Below are 17,567 nucleotides of genomic sequence, written 5' to 3'. Positions count from 1 at the left end.
TTTCTCTGTCTCCATCGAATTACTAGCTTGACTTTCTCTCCATCGAACTCAACCACAGTGGTTACCTTAAAAGCACGAAACGTCAGTTCTTGTGGGTTGTGCTCTCCTTCCAATGCCTCCAGGGCTAGGGCCACTTCCCGGGAGTCCATGTTGCCATCGGCATCCTGGGAAGAGATATAAGAAGGAGAGGACTAAATGCATTGCACACTGAGCCAGATGTTCTCCTGGCTCAACTTTAACCTCAAAAAGTAGCAACAAATTGGGCAGGGGGCTGGATTACCTTTTTTTGTGAAGCTGTTCACAGCCATAGCTCACCCCTGTTTTATTATTTCCCCCATTCTGTTTCCCATCAGATTTTGGCTATGTGCAGGCAAAACGGAGGGCAAGTTAGGCCTACATAGCTAAGACAATGGCGGCTTTTCCCATGCAGATCACAATGGCCAGCCTTAGCCAATCAGGGAGCACATTAACAGTGATTTAGAATTTTTGCAGCCATTTTCACAAAGCATCTCCCCTTGTTTCAGGATATTCATTTAATACCACATCTTTCCACGTCCTTTCTATTTCGGAAAGGCAGTGTGGTGCGGTGGTTAGAGCGTTGGACTAGGATTCGTTCTGCCTGGACGCTGAGGTCCAGCGCCGAGGGCCTTCTGGCGGTTCCCTCATTGCGAGAAGCAAAGCTACAGGGAACCAGGCAGAGGACCTTCTCGGTAGTGGCGCCCGCCCTGTGGAATGCCCTCCCATCAGATGTCAAAGCGATAAACAACTACCTGACAACCAGAAGACATCTTAAGGCAGCCCTGTTCAGGGAAGTTTTTAATGTGTGACATTTTAGTGTATTTTTGGTCTCTGTGGAAGCCGCCCAGAGTGGCTGGGGAAACCCAGCCAGATGGGCGGGGTACAAATAATAAATTATTATTATTATTATTATTATTATTATTATTATTATTATTATTATTATTATGACTAGGACCTGGGAGGCCAGGGTTCAAATCCCCACTTGGCCATAAAGCTGACGCTGGGCCAGTCATGGCCTTTCAGCCTAACCTACCTCACAGGGCTGTTGTGGGGATTAGATAAGGAGGGGGAGAACCACTTTGATCTCCATGGAGAAAAAGTAGGATATACCGTATTTTTTGCACCATAACACTCACTTTTTTCCTCCTAAAAAGTAAGGGGAAATGTCTGTGCGTGTTATGGAGGGAATGCCTACGGGTGGCATGCCTACGGATTTTCCTCCTCTAAAAACTATGTGCGTGTTATGGTCGGGTGCGTGTTATAGAGCGAAAAATACGGTAAATGCAATGAATAAAACGCATCATTATTATTTATTAAATTTCGATGCTGCCCTTCATCCAAAGATCACAGGGTAGCTTACAATATTAAAACACAAAAAATAAAGACCATAGTAACAAACAAAAAACAATAACCCCAGCATGTTTACAGTGGTACCTCGGGTTACAGACGCTTCAGGTTACAGACCCTGCTAACCCAGAAATAGTACCTCGGGTTAAGAACTTTGCTTCAGGATGAGAACAGAAATCGTGCGGCGGCGGCGGGAGGCCCCATTAGCTAAAGCAGTACCTCAGGTTAAGAACCGTTTCAGGTTAAGAACGGAACTCCAGAACGTATTAAGTTCTTAACCCGAAGTACCACTGTACTTGCTACATTTGCATACCGCCGTCCTGCCAAAACCCTCAAGGACATTTCGCATTTAATATACTGGCTTACGATTGCACAAGCCGCTTCTGTGCTTTCCTTCCTGCTCCCACTTACCTGTTGGAAATAGGTGCAGAGCCCTTCGACATCCTCAGGGCAGGCCAGCCCCAGCCAATGAGCCAGCTCCTTCAGCCCTAGCTGTCCTGATGCACGTGCAGGCAAGGAATCCAAATGACCCTTGACTCCACCTGTCGGGCACCTGCAGGAAGGGGAGAAACCAATAAGGAAAACAAGGTTTTCACATTTACCGTAACAAGTACAGTCATACCTCATGTTACATTTGCTTCAGGTTGAGCGTTTTCAGGTTTCGTTCCACGGCAACCAAGAAGTACCGGAAAGGGTTATTTCCGGGTTTTGCCGCTCGTGCATGCGCAGACGCGCAAAATGACGTCACGCGCATGCGCAGAAGTGGCGAATCGTGACCCGCGCAGGCACAGACATGGGTTGCGTTCCTTTCAGGTTGCAAACGGGCCTCCAGAACGGATTCCGTTCGCAACCAGAGGTACCACTGTACCCTTCTTTCGGATTTCCCCACATGCTTCACTCAGCCATGGATGATGAGGGGACATGTCTGCCCGTCGCGAGAGGAGACTGAAGGGAAACTTAGATGCCTTCAGAAAATGGCAACGTGGCATCCTGGGCATTACTGCTGCTTCGACCATCACACTCCCTGATGTGGGACCCTCTCGTGCACTCTTGAACTAATGGCTTTCTCCTGCCAGTGACGCACACCCCTTGCTCCGCGGCAGAACATCTGCTTTGCACATCGAAGGTTCTCGGTTCAATTCCCAGCATCTGCAGACAGGGCTGGGAGAGACTGGGGAGCTGCTGCCAGTCAGTGTAAACAACACTGATCTAGATGGACCAAGAGTCTGATATGAGGCATCTTCCTCTGCTTCCTGTGTGTTCCCAGCCCCTCCGTTCCTCTTTTTTTTTTTTTTTAGAGAACAGACTCATCTAGACCAGTGTTCTTTGGCTCAGAGTGGCTTCCCAGGATCTCAAGCCAAGATCTCTCCCAGCCCCTACTTCCTGATCCTTCTAACTGGGGGTGCTTGGAGTTGAACCTGCAACCTTCCTGCACACATATGTGGCCTCTCACCTGGCCTTCCGAAGCGCTTTGCCCAACTCCCAGATGCGTGGTTCCAGGGCCACTCTCAAGCGCCCCACGACGGTGACTGGAAGGTTGCCCACAAACTCGCAATCTGTAGCTGGGATTCCCAGGGCTCTGGCCAAAAAAAAGGGAGAAGGGGCAAGAGGCAAAGGAAAGGAGAGGGGGGGAAAGGTCTAAGTAGCAAATTGAGGCCTCGCCTGATAAGAGGAGGGGTTTCCCATCAGATTGCATCAAGGGCCAATGCTGCAGTCACACTGCCCACAAACATCCTGATCATCTCCCCCAGACATTAACCACCAGAGACTTGAATCAGCTGCTTAAGGGTGATGGGGTTTTTCCTGCTAGCAGAAAAGCCTCTCTCTTTCTTTTTATTTTACCTGCTACTCCTTTTTGTTCTGACTACAGCTACCATGTCCCCTATTTCCCTCAGGTTTAAGTGCTCACAGTCCCTGCGGCTGCTTCTGACACCTTTCAAGCAGCAGAAGTTTCCACACTGTGAAAAAGTGGAATGGAGGACTTTTGATCGTGTCCATGCAACCTGTGAGGCTGTAGTTGGGGGCCTGGGTCCAGCTTTTTCACCTCATTTCTTCCACACAGCCACTGCCTCTCCTCCTCATTTCTGGGCCTCTTCGGTCGTATCTGTGCCATACACAGAAAGCACATCGCTTTCCCTCAAAGATTCCTGGCAACTGTAATTCCAAAGATTTCTGGGAACTGTTAAGTGTGCTAGGAATTGTTGAAGGGTCACCTTCACTTCCCAGAATTCTTTGAGGGGAAGCAAGGACTTTAAACAGAATTCCACCCCATGCCCAGCCTACCAAAGTCCCTCACTCCCCCAAACTACGAACACCCGCTCCCTCTCCATACTCACTTGGCCATCACTTTCTGGACATTGTTAGCATACAGTGTGGGGTTCACAGCCTCCTCAGCGCTGGGCTGATAAACTGGGAGGAACTGAAAATGACAGGAAGAATTATGAGCGTGATTGGGGAGAGATGGCTTGCTGTGGATCTGATACGCGATTAAGAGTTGTGATGGTTCACGAAACCTCATGGGAAGGGAAAAAAATCACAGCTTTCCCCCTACTTTCTTTCCCCACTCTGCTAGGACTTCCCACCCCCCATTTTTCCAGTAGGAGAGAAATTTCAGGGATCCTTTACTTAGGAGTGAGCTCCACTGAAAAGTGGGCCTTGTCTCTGAGTAAACACCCTCACGATTGCTCTGTACATTGCATGCCATCCCCTCTGCTAAATAGTGCATTCTATGCAGTTAAAGTAGTAAAATGAGTTCACCTTTGGCAAATGAGTATTGCATCTATTTCAATTCCCCTCAAAAGTTCCACCCTTTTTCCCTAGAAAAAAACAGCAGCAAAACATTTCTCCCTCTCTATGGCTTCAAATTTTCCAGAAATTCCCATAATTGCATATGATAAAAGAGTTATACCATGTTAGTGGTGGGGATGAGGGGTGTTGAAAAACTACTCCCTTCAAAAAGTGGAGTGGGTAGCTAACTGAATCTGAATTTATGGATTCTGACTCTGAATCCTAAAGAGTTCAGGCAATCTGGGACTTAGGAAGCATGGCACAGTAGGGGGCACTGTGGTGCAAAGAAAAGAAAAGAAAAGGAAAAAGAGACATTTCCTTACCTCGACTTCCACTGTTGTGCAGGGCTGAGATGCTGTTAACCAGATGACTTTTAACCTGAAAGGACAAAAATGGAAGGTGATGCTTGGCTACAAACTGAGTCCACATCAGCCTGCAGAACAAGCACACCCCACCCCACACATCAATGTTCCAGTATTTTAATATTTTTCTGGAAGCCGCCCAGAGTGGCTGGGGAAGCCCAGCCAGATGGGTGGGGTATAAATAATAAATTATTATTATATTATTATTCCAGATTTGACGTAAATTACTCACACTCCAGGTCCTCTCCATGCCCATGTCGTAGAATCCTATAAAGAAAAGAAGCACTTAAAAAAAAAAATTAGGGAGGTTTGTCATGGCATCGAATTCAGGTGCACAGCTGTAAGCATGTGCGGAGGAACTGAAATACAGCCTCTTCAGCTGCCTCACCATCAGTACTTTTAGGAACATCAGAAATGGAATGATGCAAAGCCAAAACATGGGGTCTATATAGCTTAGCACCAACTGACAGTGGTTCTCCAAGGTTTCAGACAGGGAATATTTCCTAGCCCTACCTGGAGATGTCAGGGATGGCAGCTGTTTAATGTTTTATCATGTTGTTAATATTCTTTTGGGAGCCACCCAGAGTGGCTGGGGAAACCCAGCCAAATGGGCAGGGTATAAATAAATTATGATGATGATGATGATGATGATTCCTCAAGCCAATCAGATGTTCTACCTGCCCTTCCCTAATGTTCTTGTAGACTCACCAGAGAGTTTGGGTATCGAATGAGGACCGGCTGGATGGGGACACCAGATATGAAGGCACCTGAGGATGAAGAACACACACCCTCAAGACTTGCTCTTGTGTCCTTCGTTTCATTCTTTTCAAGTCACTTTTAATTTGTGTACCACCTTTCTGCTGTATTGCTATACACAAGGCGGTTTTGCGAGCTGAAGAAACAGCAAAATAGATAGCAAAGGCCACACACTTAATAGGAATCTGATCCAATACCGAATATATATATAATAAAAACATAACTTAAAAATAAACAACTTAAAATAAAGCAATATTAAATAATCCATTGGAATATAATAGTAATCAGAAAACTTAAATGTCTGCAAATTAAATTATTATTTACACTTAACACTTAAATGTCTGCAAATTATTATTTACACTTACAGAGTTTACATTTAAGATTACAGTCATACCTTGGCTTTCAAATGTCTTGGCTCCCGAACAAATCGGCTCCCAAACAATTGAAACCCGGAAGTGAGTGTTCCGGTTTTCAAACGATTTTCGGAAGCTGAACATCCGGCGTGGCTTCCGCGGCTTCTGATTGGCTGCAGGATCTTCCTGCAGCCTTTTCAGAAGCTGTGCTTTGGTTTCCGAACATTTTTGAAGTCAAACTTCCAAGGTACGACTGCACAATAAAGAATTGCTAAACTGCCAAGAAAACTCCATGGACAAAAACCATGAGCTTGACAAACTGCGGGAGGCAGAGGAAGACAGGAGTGCTCTGGTCTATGGGGTCACGAAGAGTCGGACACGACTAAACGACTAAACGACAACAAACTATAATCAATGAAAATAACAGCAAGTCATCCTATGAGTGGCTGAAGGTTAACCCAGGCTGTGCCCCCATTTTTGCTGGATTGTCTGCCCAGCGTGAATGAGTGGAGAATAGCTGTCAACGTTTCCCTTTTTTTAAGGGAAATTCCCTTATTCCGAATAGGATTCCTCGCAAGAAAAGGGAAAAGTTGACAGCTATGGAGAGGAGTAGAGTTCCTACCTCAGCTAAAATGCCCTGCACCCACTTCTGTTCACAGGCTCATCCGCTCAACTCCCCACAGCCTCTTACCTGGTTTAAACTTCAGTAAGGCTTTCTTGTTTGAGCAGGTTCCCTCTGGGAAAAAAAGTACCTGCAAACAAGAGAAGGGGAAATAAAGTGGATTATCTTACTCAGGGACCCAAACCGGTAACTCAGGAATGCAAACTGCAGCTCCTGTAAAAACCTTACTTGCGGCCATTTCCCCTGGGAAGTTGCCCGTTTCTTCACTTCCTCCACTACCTTCTTGCGAGAAGCCGGGTCATGACGCGAGACCAGGATGGCCTGGTTAAACCTCAGCAGGGCTGGTGGGGGTGGAAGAGAAAGAGAAACGGGATTCAGAAGAGCAGGGTGGACTTAGGGGCATCCCTGGGTCATCGCCAGACACCTCAATGGGCCTAAGGAAGCTTTCCCTAAATCGCTGAAATCGCTGTGGCGATCTGAACGAGTGCTTCATACAAAGAGCCCAGCTGGATCAGACCAAAGGCCGGTTTAGTAGAGCTTCCCAGCTTCCTCAGAAATCTTGTTTTATTTTAATCAACTTATTTAAGATCTCTGGTCCACCCTTAGCCACTAGGTCCCAGGGGAGGTCATGGTGACATAGTCATATATATATTCTTTATAAGCAAAACAATGTATTAAAAGACACACACAATAAAAGAAACTTGTTCCAACCTGAACAGTATAGATTCAACAAAAGAAGCACATCCCAGTAAAGTGGTACCTTGGTTCCCGAACGGCTTGGCTCCCAAACAAATCAGCTCCCAAACGCCGCAAACCCAGAAGTGAGTGTTCCGGTTTGCAAACTTTTTTTGGAAGCCGAACGTCCAATGCGGCTTCCGATTGAGTGCAGGAAGTTCCTGCAGCCAATCGGAAACACAGCTTTGATTTCTGAACAGTTCTGGGAGTCGAACGGACTCCCAAGGTACCACTGTAAATACTTTACTGTCGAAGTACAGTGGTACCTCTGGTTGCGAACGGGATCCGTTCCAGAGCCCCGTTCGCAACATGAGCAGAACGCAACCTGTGTCTGCACGTGCATAGGTCACGATTTGCCGCTTCTGCACATGCACGTGACATCATTTTGAGCGTCTGCACATGCACAAGCAGCAAAACCTGGAAGTAACCCTTTCCGGTACTTCCAGGTTGCCGTGGGACGCAACCTGAAAAGATTTAACCTGAAGCAAACGTAACAAGAGTTATGACTGTAATCTTCAAGTTACAAGACAGGAGATTCCGACTAAACATCAGGAATAACTTTTCTGACAGCCGGAGCTGTTTAACAGTGGAACGGTCTCCCTTGGAAGTTGGTGGACTCTCCTTCCTGGGAAGTTTTTAAACCAGAGGTTGGGTGGTCCCCTGTCCTGGATGCTTTAGCTGAGACTTCTGCATGGCAGGGGGTTGGACTAGATGACCCCTGGGGTCCCTTCCAATTCTACGATTCTCTGATTCTAACGGCTAAGGGTAAAGGGTGTCTACTGCATATGGCAGAAACTATGACATGGGAATGCTAAATGCACCTCTGTGGTTAGGGACTTTCCACAGTCTAGGGCTGCCGCAGAGGAACCTGCCGTATCCAGGTCGCCATTCCCCATGCTTCTGGCAGTGGCAGAACCACCAAGAGAGCTTTATTTATAAGAACATCAGGAGGGCCTCCTGGATTAGGCCAATGGTATTCACAAGAACTGCTGCCTCTGACAGTGGAGGCAGGGCACAGCCATCATGGGTAGCAGCCATTGAACTGGTCTCCAATTTCTCCGTGAATTGGTCCAATCCTCTTTTTCGAGCCTCCCAAGTTGGTGGCACACAGTGTGGTCTCAACACCTGAGAGAGTCTCATGGAGGTGGTCCCATCGAAAGCCCACCAGCGAGGCAGGAAGGGGACGTCCACCGCCCACCGTTGTTTCTCAGCCTCTTGTTTATTATTATACGGTGCTTTACTGACACAAACGTTACGAGGCATTCTTTATTTCCCAAGCACGTTTCCCTCCTAAACGGTCTGCTGAAATTAAAGTCTTTGCCATCAAAGCTTTGACACGAACATGGAGTTATTTAACAGTAAAAACCACCCCCTTGCCAACCCCCCTCCCCAAACCCTGAAAAAGCTGAGATTTTGGGAGAATCAGATGAGTGAGTATACAAAACTGTCTTAAAGTGAGGGCCAAACAAATTGTCACAGGGGAGCCACATGTGTTCATTCATTCACGTATCTGCTATGTTTACATTTAAAGGCCTTTCTCTCGACACTTCCCTGAACAGGAAATGGATTGGGAAGACCAAACCAACCTTCCTCGCTTCACCTGAATATGCTTTGTAATTTGAAGCGCTCCCCCACCCCCAATCCCAGGAATGAGACTGGAAGCTAGCCGGACTGAGGAGAAATTTGCTTCACTAGGAATGACACAGGGCAGGGCAGCACATAGGGTTTATTCCTGCTAACCCATACACATCATTTCATGAAAAAAGAGGCTTCACACCGTCCTGGGGAATAAAATGCCAGGAGATGAGCGAGCCGGTATGGGCGCAGCATTTACAATGTTGACCTAGGCATGGAAAGAGCTGGGCCTCATCTGCACTACACATTTGGAACGATATCGTGCCACTTTAAACAGCCATTATGTATGTTCCCCAAGGAATCCTGGGAAATGTAGTTTACCAAGTGTTAATAGACCCCCCTATTCCCCTCACAAAGTGGTGCTACAGCCAACCGCTCTTCCTAGAACACTCTAGAAATCACAGCTCTGTGAGGAGAATCGGGGTCTCCTAACAACTCTGTGCAGGGGTGCCAACTTGAATAAAATATGGGGTGGGGACAGGTAAGCCTCACCCCACATAACCAATCACATGACATGGCACACACATGTCATTTGAATGGCAACTTGGGGGTGGGAGGCCTTCTCAAATATTTTATTGGGGGGTGGGCAAAGGGACCTCAGTTTGCTCCTATGGCTCTCAGCATCCTTAACAAACTACAGTTCCCAGAATTCTTTGTGGGAAAGTTGTGGCTACTGAAAGTGGCATGAAAGAGCTTCAAATGTTGAGTTCAGATGGGGTCCTCGTTTCAGAGGCATTGCTCCGAGAGGGCCGCAGAGCAACCTCTTCCCGCCTTGCAAGGCTGCCCCATTCCCTTCCCTCCCCACGGCTCTGGTCTGTTGTGCTGGAGTCACTCACCTCCAATGACGGGCACGTGGAGATTCTCGGTGCGAGAGACAACCTTAGGGAGGTCGCAGGGCAGCAGGATGATCGGGTCAAAGAAGGTCGAGTGAGGGGCCGCCACCAGGATGGGAGCTTCCAGCCGCGAAGCCCTTTGACCCCGGACCCGTATCCTCATGAAGCCCAGCAAGAAGAACATCAGGCGGCTCAGAAAGTAGACAGAACCGTGAGAAACTGTGCTGAAAAGGGGGGAGAAATGGGGAGGCGGGAAACAAAAGGAAGGGGCATTAGGAGAGCCGAGCACAGCAGGGTCCAAAGGGCCAGGCAACCCACGGAGCGGGGCCCACTACTTACTTTCTCCAACCGGAGAAGGGCTCCTGGAGGGTCTCCTCCGGCAATCCCACCACCTGGAGCAGCGCAAAGGGCCAGATGAGGAACAGGACCACAAAGGCCAAAGCGACACGGATCGGGGCCAGCACAGCTCCCAGCACATAGAACTGCAAAGAGGCAAAGTCAGAGGGAGGCACGTCGTAAGAAGGCAGCCCAGGTCAAGTCCCTTGTAAGAAAATCGTAAGACCAGAGGGAGCACCAAGAGGTCCTAAAGACCAGTCTCAGGTCAGCCTCTCTCCCTGCATGAGGAACCCGCCTCAGGAATAGGCATCACCTTAAGTCTGGGGCATAGATAGGGTGGGCGTGGGGGTGTAATATTAATATGCTTATTAAAATCTCCAGATCTAAAATTGTAAAATGGAATAATTATTGGGGGGGGGGACCTTTGCTCTGTCGCTTGTTGATTACATACATAAAAAGGATGATAATACACAACATTGTGAAATACACTTGAAAAAGTAAACAAAACAAAAGAAAAAAAAGGAATTAGAAACTGCAAAACCCTCTGGGATGCAGAGGGTGCCAGAAGCAAACTGCAGAAGACATCCTCAAAAAGACTTCTGAATTTATTTTACTCAAGAATTACAATGCCACGTTTTGAAACAAGGCATTTCCCCAAGAGGGCTCTCAGTTATTTTTATTATTATTTTTATTTAGAATAGTTTCCATACTGCTTAATATTTTAAAAATCTGTTTAAATACAACATAAAACAAGACAATTGTATAGTAACACTGAGATACCAAAAGGGAAAAAGGAAAGCAGCATTATAACAACAGGAATTCAATAACAACAGAGTCAAATCTTGTGGATCCAGAGAAAGCCTGAGCAAAAAGATACAGTGGTACCTCTAGTTGTGGACTTAATCCATTTTGGGGTGCCGTTTGCACCCTGAAAAGTCCGCAACTAGAGTGCCTCTTCTGTGCATGTGCGCAGCGTGATTGAGCGCTTTTGCTCATGCGCAAAGCGTGCAGATCACTTTTGCGCATGTACGCGTGGCGAAACACTTCTGGCTTTGCCGCATTCGTAAGCTGAAAGTCCGTAACAAGAGTGGAATGCAACTAGAGGTACTACTGTACATCTTTACAAGACAGCTGAAGTAGGGTAACTGGTGGATGATATTTAGCCTGGAAAAAGCTGAAACATGAGCCCAGCATCAGTCGACATGCGAAGCCAAACCATGGCTTAGATCAGTGCAGTGGAGGGAGAAACAAAGTGGCTGCAATCTCCTCTCCAGGAACCTGCTAGCTCACACTAAACTATGGTTCGGATTTGCATTACACACAACTTGGGCCTTACAATGGCAAGTGGCTGACCCAGCTAGCTGATACCAGAGGAGCTCCCAGCCAAGGGGCAGGCAGGCAGGCAGGTTAAAACTGGTGCCAGTGTTGGTGGGCAGCTGCCGGGGCGCAGCCACCCAAGGGCGCTGGGTGCTGCCGCCAGCCCAGCTCAGGCATCTGACCTCTCATTAACAAAACCATCCTTGTTTCACTTTGCAAGCCCTCTGCGCTCAACGTGCCATAGGAAATTATTTCTAATAATATCTCATGCTCCGACTTCCAGGCAGGCTGTGTGGTTGGCATCGAGTTAGGCTAATCACGTGTACTCTGCAGGGACCACCAGCCCCGATTTGCACGGATTACAGCCCCGGCAAAACGGTGGCATCTGCCAGGGCACATGTTAGATTTATTCGGTGTCCTGATGGTGAGCCATACTGCCAGCCAGGCTTTTTTCATCTGTCCCTTTGGAACCCGGTAATGACTGGATTTCAGTCCTTCCTCCTCTTTGGCCTGATTCCGTGCTTGCTGACAAAAGGACAATCCACAGAGCCTCATGAAAACTGTCTGTCTGAGCGAGCGATTCCACATTTTGCGCCCAGAGAAGCTGAATTCTGAAATCCGGTCTTAGTTATTCAATTTAAGAAGAGTTTCCAGGATATTTGCTTAGCATAAAAATGTATTCTGCATCTGCTTTCTCAACCTGCCCTCCTGCTACCAGTTTGTGAGATACGTACTCAGCCACACACTCCAAAGTGTTTCTCTAAAGTCTTAAGGTCTGGAGACTTACTTCTGTTTAACAAAACAGGAACAAAACTTGAAGCAGAGATTCCCAAGATGTTGAATTTGCTATGCACAACAACAAATTCCACACTTCTGGGGCACAATCATGGAACTAATGATTTGTGTGTTGGTGTTGTGTGTGTGTGTGTGTGTGTGTGTGTGTGTGTGAGAGAGAGAGAGAGAGAGAGAGAGAGAGAGAGAGAGAGAGAGAGAGAGTGTCTGTAGAGTCCCTAGTGATTGTTGTAATGCTATAAAATAACACTGCAAAACTGGATTTAGAATTTCTGCAAGAACTCCAGACTTCAGTGCAGGGTGGAATGTTTAGCTAATTAATTGGCTAGATGAAAACCCCATGAAAACCCTTTCAATTAACTCTGATAAAAGCATTCTTGATTAAAAGGGCAACACATTTTTTATATAATTGTTTCTAATAAAAGAACTTTAAAAATCTATGGTGGCAGGCTCCATCACTGAAAAGGCAACCCCACCCCGCCCATGAAAACACCCCCTATTTCACATAGGATGGCATGCATCTTTTAAGATAGCTCCCACTGTGACAAATACGTACATCCTTTATTAACAAAGCGGGGGGAAACCAAATGCTTATTCCATTAATATTTTAATGTTAAACAATTTTAACTGATTTAGCATGCAGTCCTATATGCGTTTACTTTGAAGTATATTTGATTGTGCCTAATGGGTCTTAAATCCTGTGATCCTCTGCAAACTTACTAGGAAGTGAACTCCCATGTGGAGCTTACTTTTGAGGAGGAAACATAGGCTTACTCTAGAATCTACTGGTAAGGCACCCATCCCATGCACATTTATTTGAAACCAATAGGCCTCTAAACTGGTGCTTTTAAAGTAGATGTACCCTGCAACATGTCATTTGCACAACAGCATACCCCACAACTGTCCTGGGCAAACCAAAACATACTGTTTTTTCCCCGTGACAGCATGGCTGCCAATTTAGGAGCTGTGCTCCCGTGCAATTTCGGGATGCAATCTCACCCCCCAAAAGTGATTTTCCAGGGCTGCAATCTTGTGCAGCACCCCAAACTGCGTGTTTTGGGGCACTGTGCCCAGAAAAAGTGTTTTTATCGGGGCCGCAATGTCACACAAGAGTGCAGCCCCGGAAGACAGCATCCTGGTTTTTCTGTGTGCCGTGTTGGACTATATGCAATAGTAGTGAATTAGGGGTGGATTTATACTGGAGGGTCCACACAGTGTTCCCTGTTGTTTCTTGTTCTGCAATCCTTCCTCAACCACACCGCACTATTGCTGCCTAGAGGATCACTCCCGCGGCGCTATTGCGCAACAAAAGTGCCACCAAAAAATAAACTGGAGCATTTGTAGTATGAAAAATTACAGGAATTTAGCAGGGAGTTATGGGGCCATGCACTGACTAGAAGCAAAGCGTCACGTCCTCCCTGAAACCTCTGCAGGACCAAATGCTATTGAAAGCAGGGTCACGTCTAGCCACTCTGATACTATTATGAGCACAAATAATCATGAATGCACAACGGAAAGAATGTCTGGAGGAGCCCTTGCTTCTGGAATGCATTGCTGACAACCATAATAATAATAAATAAAATATACATATACAGTGGTACCTCAGGTTACATATGCTTCAGGTTACATATGCTTCAGGTTACATACACTTCAGGTTACAGACTCCGCTAATCCAGGAATAGTGCTTCGGGATAAGAACTTTGCTTCAGGATGAGAACAGAAATTGTGTTCCGGCGGCCCGGCGGCAGCAGGAGGCCCCATTAGCTAAAGTGGTGCTTCAGGTTAAGAACAGTTTCAGGTTAAGTACAGGCCTCCGGAACAAATTAAGTACTTAACCTGAGGTACCACTGTAGTTTTAGCTGATGGGTAGGCAAACTAAGGCCCGGGGGCCAGATCCGGCCCAATTGCCTTCTCAATCCGGCCTGTGGATGGTCTGGGAATCAGCGTGTTTTTACATGAGTAGAATGTGTGTTTTTATTTAAAATGCATCTCTAGGTTATTTGTGGGTCATAGGAATTCATTCATTTTTCCCCCTAAATATAGTCTGGCCCCCCACAAGGTCTGAGGGACAGTGCACCGGCCCCCTGCTGAAAAAGTTTGCTGACCCTTGTTTTAGTTCCATGCACTTATACAGAGACACTCTTTGTTTTCATGGCAGTTGTCACTTGTTCCCTGCAAACACGTGGCTGGAAGGCGGGACAAGCAACCAGGAAAGGAGCAATGTATTTTTCTGCATCACACTTAAGATGGGTATGTCATTATCTTAGGCAACCTGTGCTTTCCGGGGATCCAAGACAAGACATATACTTACAAGGCAAAGCCAAAGTAGCATCTAGATTCCCTGCCCCCACAGAGACTAAATTAGCTTGCTTTTCTCCGTACAAACCCCACTCAATACAGACACAGAGCATGAACCGAGTGACCAGGCACGCAGCGGCGTAGCGTGAGTTGTCAGCACCCGGGGCAAGGCAAGTAATTTGCGCCCCCTAACCCGGGGCAAGGCAAGTAATTTGCGCCCCCCACTAACCCCTAACCTGCCGATCTGAGGCGAGTTGCCGCTGGCGCTGCCGCCCAAACGACGCCGCTTGCCTGGAGGAGGAGGGGGGCAGAGAGGCGAGGAAAATGCAACATGGCCCAGCAGCTGTAGCAGCGCCGGCGCCGGCGGGGCTGTGAGGAGGGGCTGCCTGGTGCGTCCTGCGCGGGGACTGCGACGAGCGCTGAGAGCCGCTGCCTGCCGGACGCCTTCAGCCCGAGCGCGCGCACAGCTCGTAGGTTCCGCGAGACATGGGGCTCTGCTACAGCCTGCGCCCGAGGCTCTTCGGCGACTCCGGAGGCAGCGAGCGCGCCCCCCAGATGTTGCACCCGGTGCGGCCGGCCCCCCTTGCACCCCCCACGCTACGCCACTGCAGGCACGCGAGACAGTTTTGGCGCAAATGCACCCAAGCCCCACAACAGCCAAATGGTATAAAGTTTGTGAAGAACGAAACAGAAAGGAAGAGGGCAAAAGAAGAGGCAGCATGTTGCTTAAAAACAAGAAGAACCTTTCCGTTCAGGTCTGTCTCTCCCGATATGTCTACTGACAAAGACACAATTGCTAACTGCACGAAGGGTGTCGTGTCAAGCTTTGGCCCTGAGGCTGCAGTTCTCCGCACAACTAACCTGAGGGTAAGCACTCTCTGAACGCAGTGGGATCCAGCCCTCGCTCAGCACGTGCAGCTGAGCAGGATGATACAACAGACTGCACCACTGAAACTGCAGCTGACAGGTCACATTTTTTTAATGCTTCCCTGCCACTGCTCACAGACTCCCCTATAAGCAGAAAACCCGCACAGGAGAGAGCGAGTGTTTTTCTCTCTTCAGCTTGTAGGGAATTGTTGCTGGGGGAGGGGGGATGTTTAAACTCAGTTCTCCACCTGAAAGCCAAAGTGGTACAGTTCACTCTATAACCTTGAGACTTTGCCACAGAACTTTCCAAACTTTTCGTGTTGGTGACACACTTTTTAGACACGCATCATTTCGCAGTACTTAATTCGTTCTGGAGCTCCGTTCTTAATCTGAAACTGTTCTTAACCTGAAGCACCACTTTAGCTAATGGGGCCTCCCGCTGCTGCCGTACCGCCGGAGCACGATTTCTGTTCTTATCCTGAAGCAAAGTTCTTAACCCGAAGAACTATTTTTGGGTTAGCGGAGTCTGTAACCTGAAGCGTCTGTAACCTGAAGCATTTGTAACCCGAGGTACCACTGTATAGCCATTCAGTTTTACTAGCAAACTGGAGGTTAAACTAACCCCTTTCCAACTCTGGTTAGAGCACAGGGAGCTTTCGCACGACACACCTGCACACTGCAGCCGACACACTAACATGTTGTGACACACAGTTTGGAAAGCTCTGCTTTACCACCTGATTCTGCCAGGACGAAGGGTGGGAAAGCACCGAATCAGCGAAGGCTGGTCCATTAAGGGCGAAACTGGGCACTGATACACTGCAGGACTAGTTTTCATTTAGTAACACTATGTATGTTGCTCAGTGAACTGCCGTTTTGGGATTAATAGCATGCACTATTAAGTATAAATCAGAAGTGAAAACATGAAAGGGGCCCCCAGCTGCAGCCTGTGAGTCAGAGGTGGGTCTAGGTCTGGAACAGTTGAGCAAAGCCAGTGTAGTGCAGTGGTTAGAGTGGCGGACTAGGACTTGGGAGACCCGGATTCAAATCTCCACTCAGCCATGAAGCTCACTGGGTTACTTCTGTTCACCCTAACCTACCTCATAGGGTCATTGTGGGAATTAAATGAGGAGGGGGAAGGACCATGTATGCCATAGAATCATAGAATCATAGAGTTGGAAGAGACCACAAGGGCCATCGAGTCTAACCCCCTGCCAAGCAGGAAACACCATCAGAGCACTCCTGACATATGGTTGTCAAGCCTCTGCTTAAAGACCTCCAAAGTAGGAGACTCCACCACACTCCTTGGCAGCAAATTCCACTGTTGAACAGCTCTTACTGTCAGGAAGTTCTTCCTAATGTTTAGGTGGAATCTTCTTTCTTGTAGTTTGGATCCATTGCTCCGTGTCCGCTTCTCTGGAGCAGCAGAAAACAACCTTTCTCCCTCCTCTATGTGACATCCTTTTATATATTTGAACATGGCTATCATATCACCCCTTAACCTCCTCTTCTCCAGGCTAAACATGCCCAGCTCCCTTAGCCGTTCCTCATAAGGCATCGTTTCCAGGCCTTTGACCATTTTGGTTGCCCTCCTCTGGACACGTTCCACTTTGAGCTCCTTGAAGAAAAAGGTGGGGTAGAAATGCAACAGAACCATAGAATCACCGAGTTGGAAGGGACGCTGAAGGTCATCTAGCTCAACCCCTTGCAATGCAACAGGGGGCTCAAACTCACGATCCTGAGATTAAAATTCTAATGCTCTACTGACTGAGCTATTCCAGCAATAAATATATTAACTCATCTTGACCCTTGGTCATACTGGTTATGGAGTTGGGAGTACATAACCTTTTGAGTGGGGGGAGCAAGTTGGCAAGGACTACTTTATTCAATTCTCTTTTAAAAAATCAACCAGTTGCAAAGATTACAGTAACCTCTTTACAAGGCAAACGTAAAGGACCCCGGACGGTTAAGTCCAGTCAAAGGCGACTATGGATTTGAGGTGCTCATCTCGCTTTCAGGCCGGGGGAGCCAGCATTTGTCCACAGACAGCTTTTTGGGTCATGTGGCCAGCATGCTTCTGGCGCAATGGGACACTGTGATGGAAACCAGAGCGCATGGAAACACTGTTTACCTTCCCACCACAGCGGTACCTATTTATCTACTTGCACTGGCGTTACTTTGAATTGCTAGGTTGACAGAATCTGAGGCAGAGCAATGGGAGCTCACTCTGTCAAGGGTATTAGAACCGCTGACCTTCTGATCGGCAAGCCCAAGAGGCTCTGTGGTTTAGACCACAGCGCCACCCGTGTCCCTTTTAACCTCCTTATAACGGAACCTTGGGGAGGGTTTGGAACGGAACACGAAATAGTTTCCCTATGGAGTCTATATTATTTTAGAATTGCCTTTTCCTTTCGCTATGACTATAATCAGCGAGAGGGTGGGGAAACCCCAAAATTAAAAGAAATAAATAAAGGAGCAGCCTTAATTTGTGAGTCTGCAAATTAAAATGTGC

At 47.5% G+C, this 17,567-nt stretch overlaps 1 protein-coding gene across 1 annotated transcript in view; it reads right to left on the bottom strand.

Moving 5' to 3' along the window:
• The window catches only part of LPCAT4 (lysophosphatidylcholine acyltransferase 4), a 34,225-nt gene that overhangs the window by 2,546 nt on the left and 14,112 nt on the right, over window positions 1-17,567 (bottom strand). Inside the window, 11 exon segments of the mRNA XM_081167895.1 lie at window positions 66-164; window positions 1,777-1,918; window positions 2,819-2,944; window positions 3,702-3,784; window positions 4,476-4,530; window positions 4,747-4,781; window positions 5,223-5,281; window positions 6,315-6,375; window positions 6,474-6,586; window positions 9,452-9,672; window positions 9,788-9,930. Of these exon segments, the coding sequence (XP_081024021.1) occupies window positions 66-164; window positions 1,777-1,918; window positions 2,819-2,944; window positions 3,702-3,784; window positions 4,476-4,530; window positions 4,747-4,781; window positions 5,223-5,281; window positions 6,315-6,375; window positions 6,474-6,586; window positions 9,452-9,672; window positions 9,788-9,930 (1,137 nt within the window).

Source organism: Podarcis bocagei, assembly GCF_964188305.1.
Source record: "Podarcis bocagei genome assembly, chromosome: 13".
NCBI lineage: Eukaryota > Metazoa > Chordata > Lepidosauria > Squamata > Lacertidae > Podarcis > Podarcis bocagei.
This window is presented reverse-complemented; position numbering and strand designations above follow the sequence as displayed.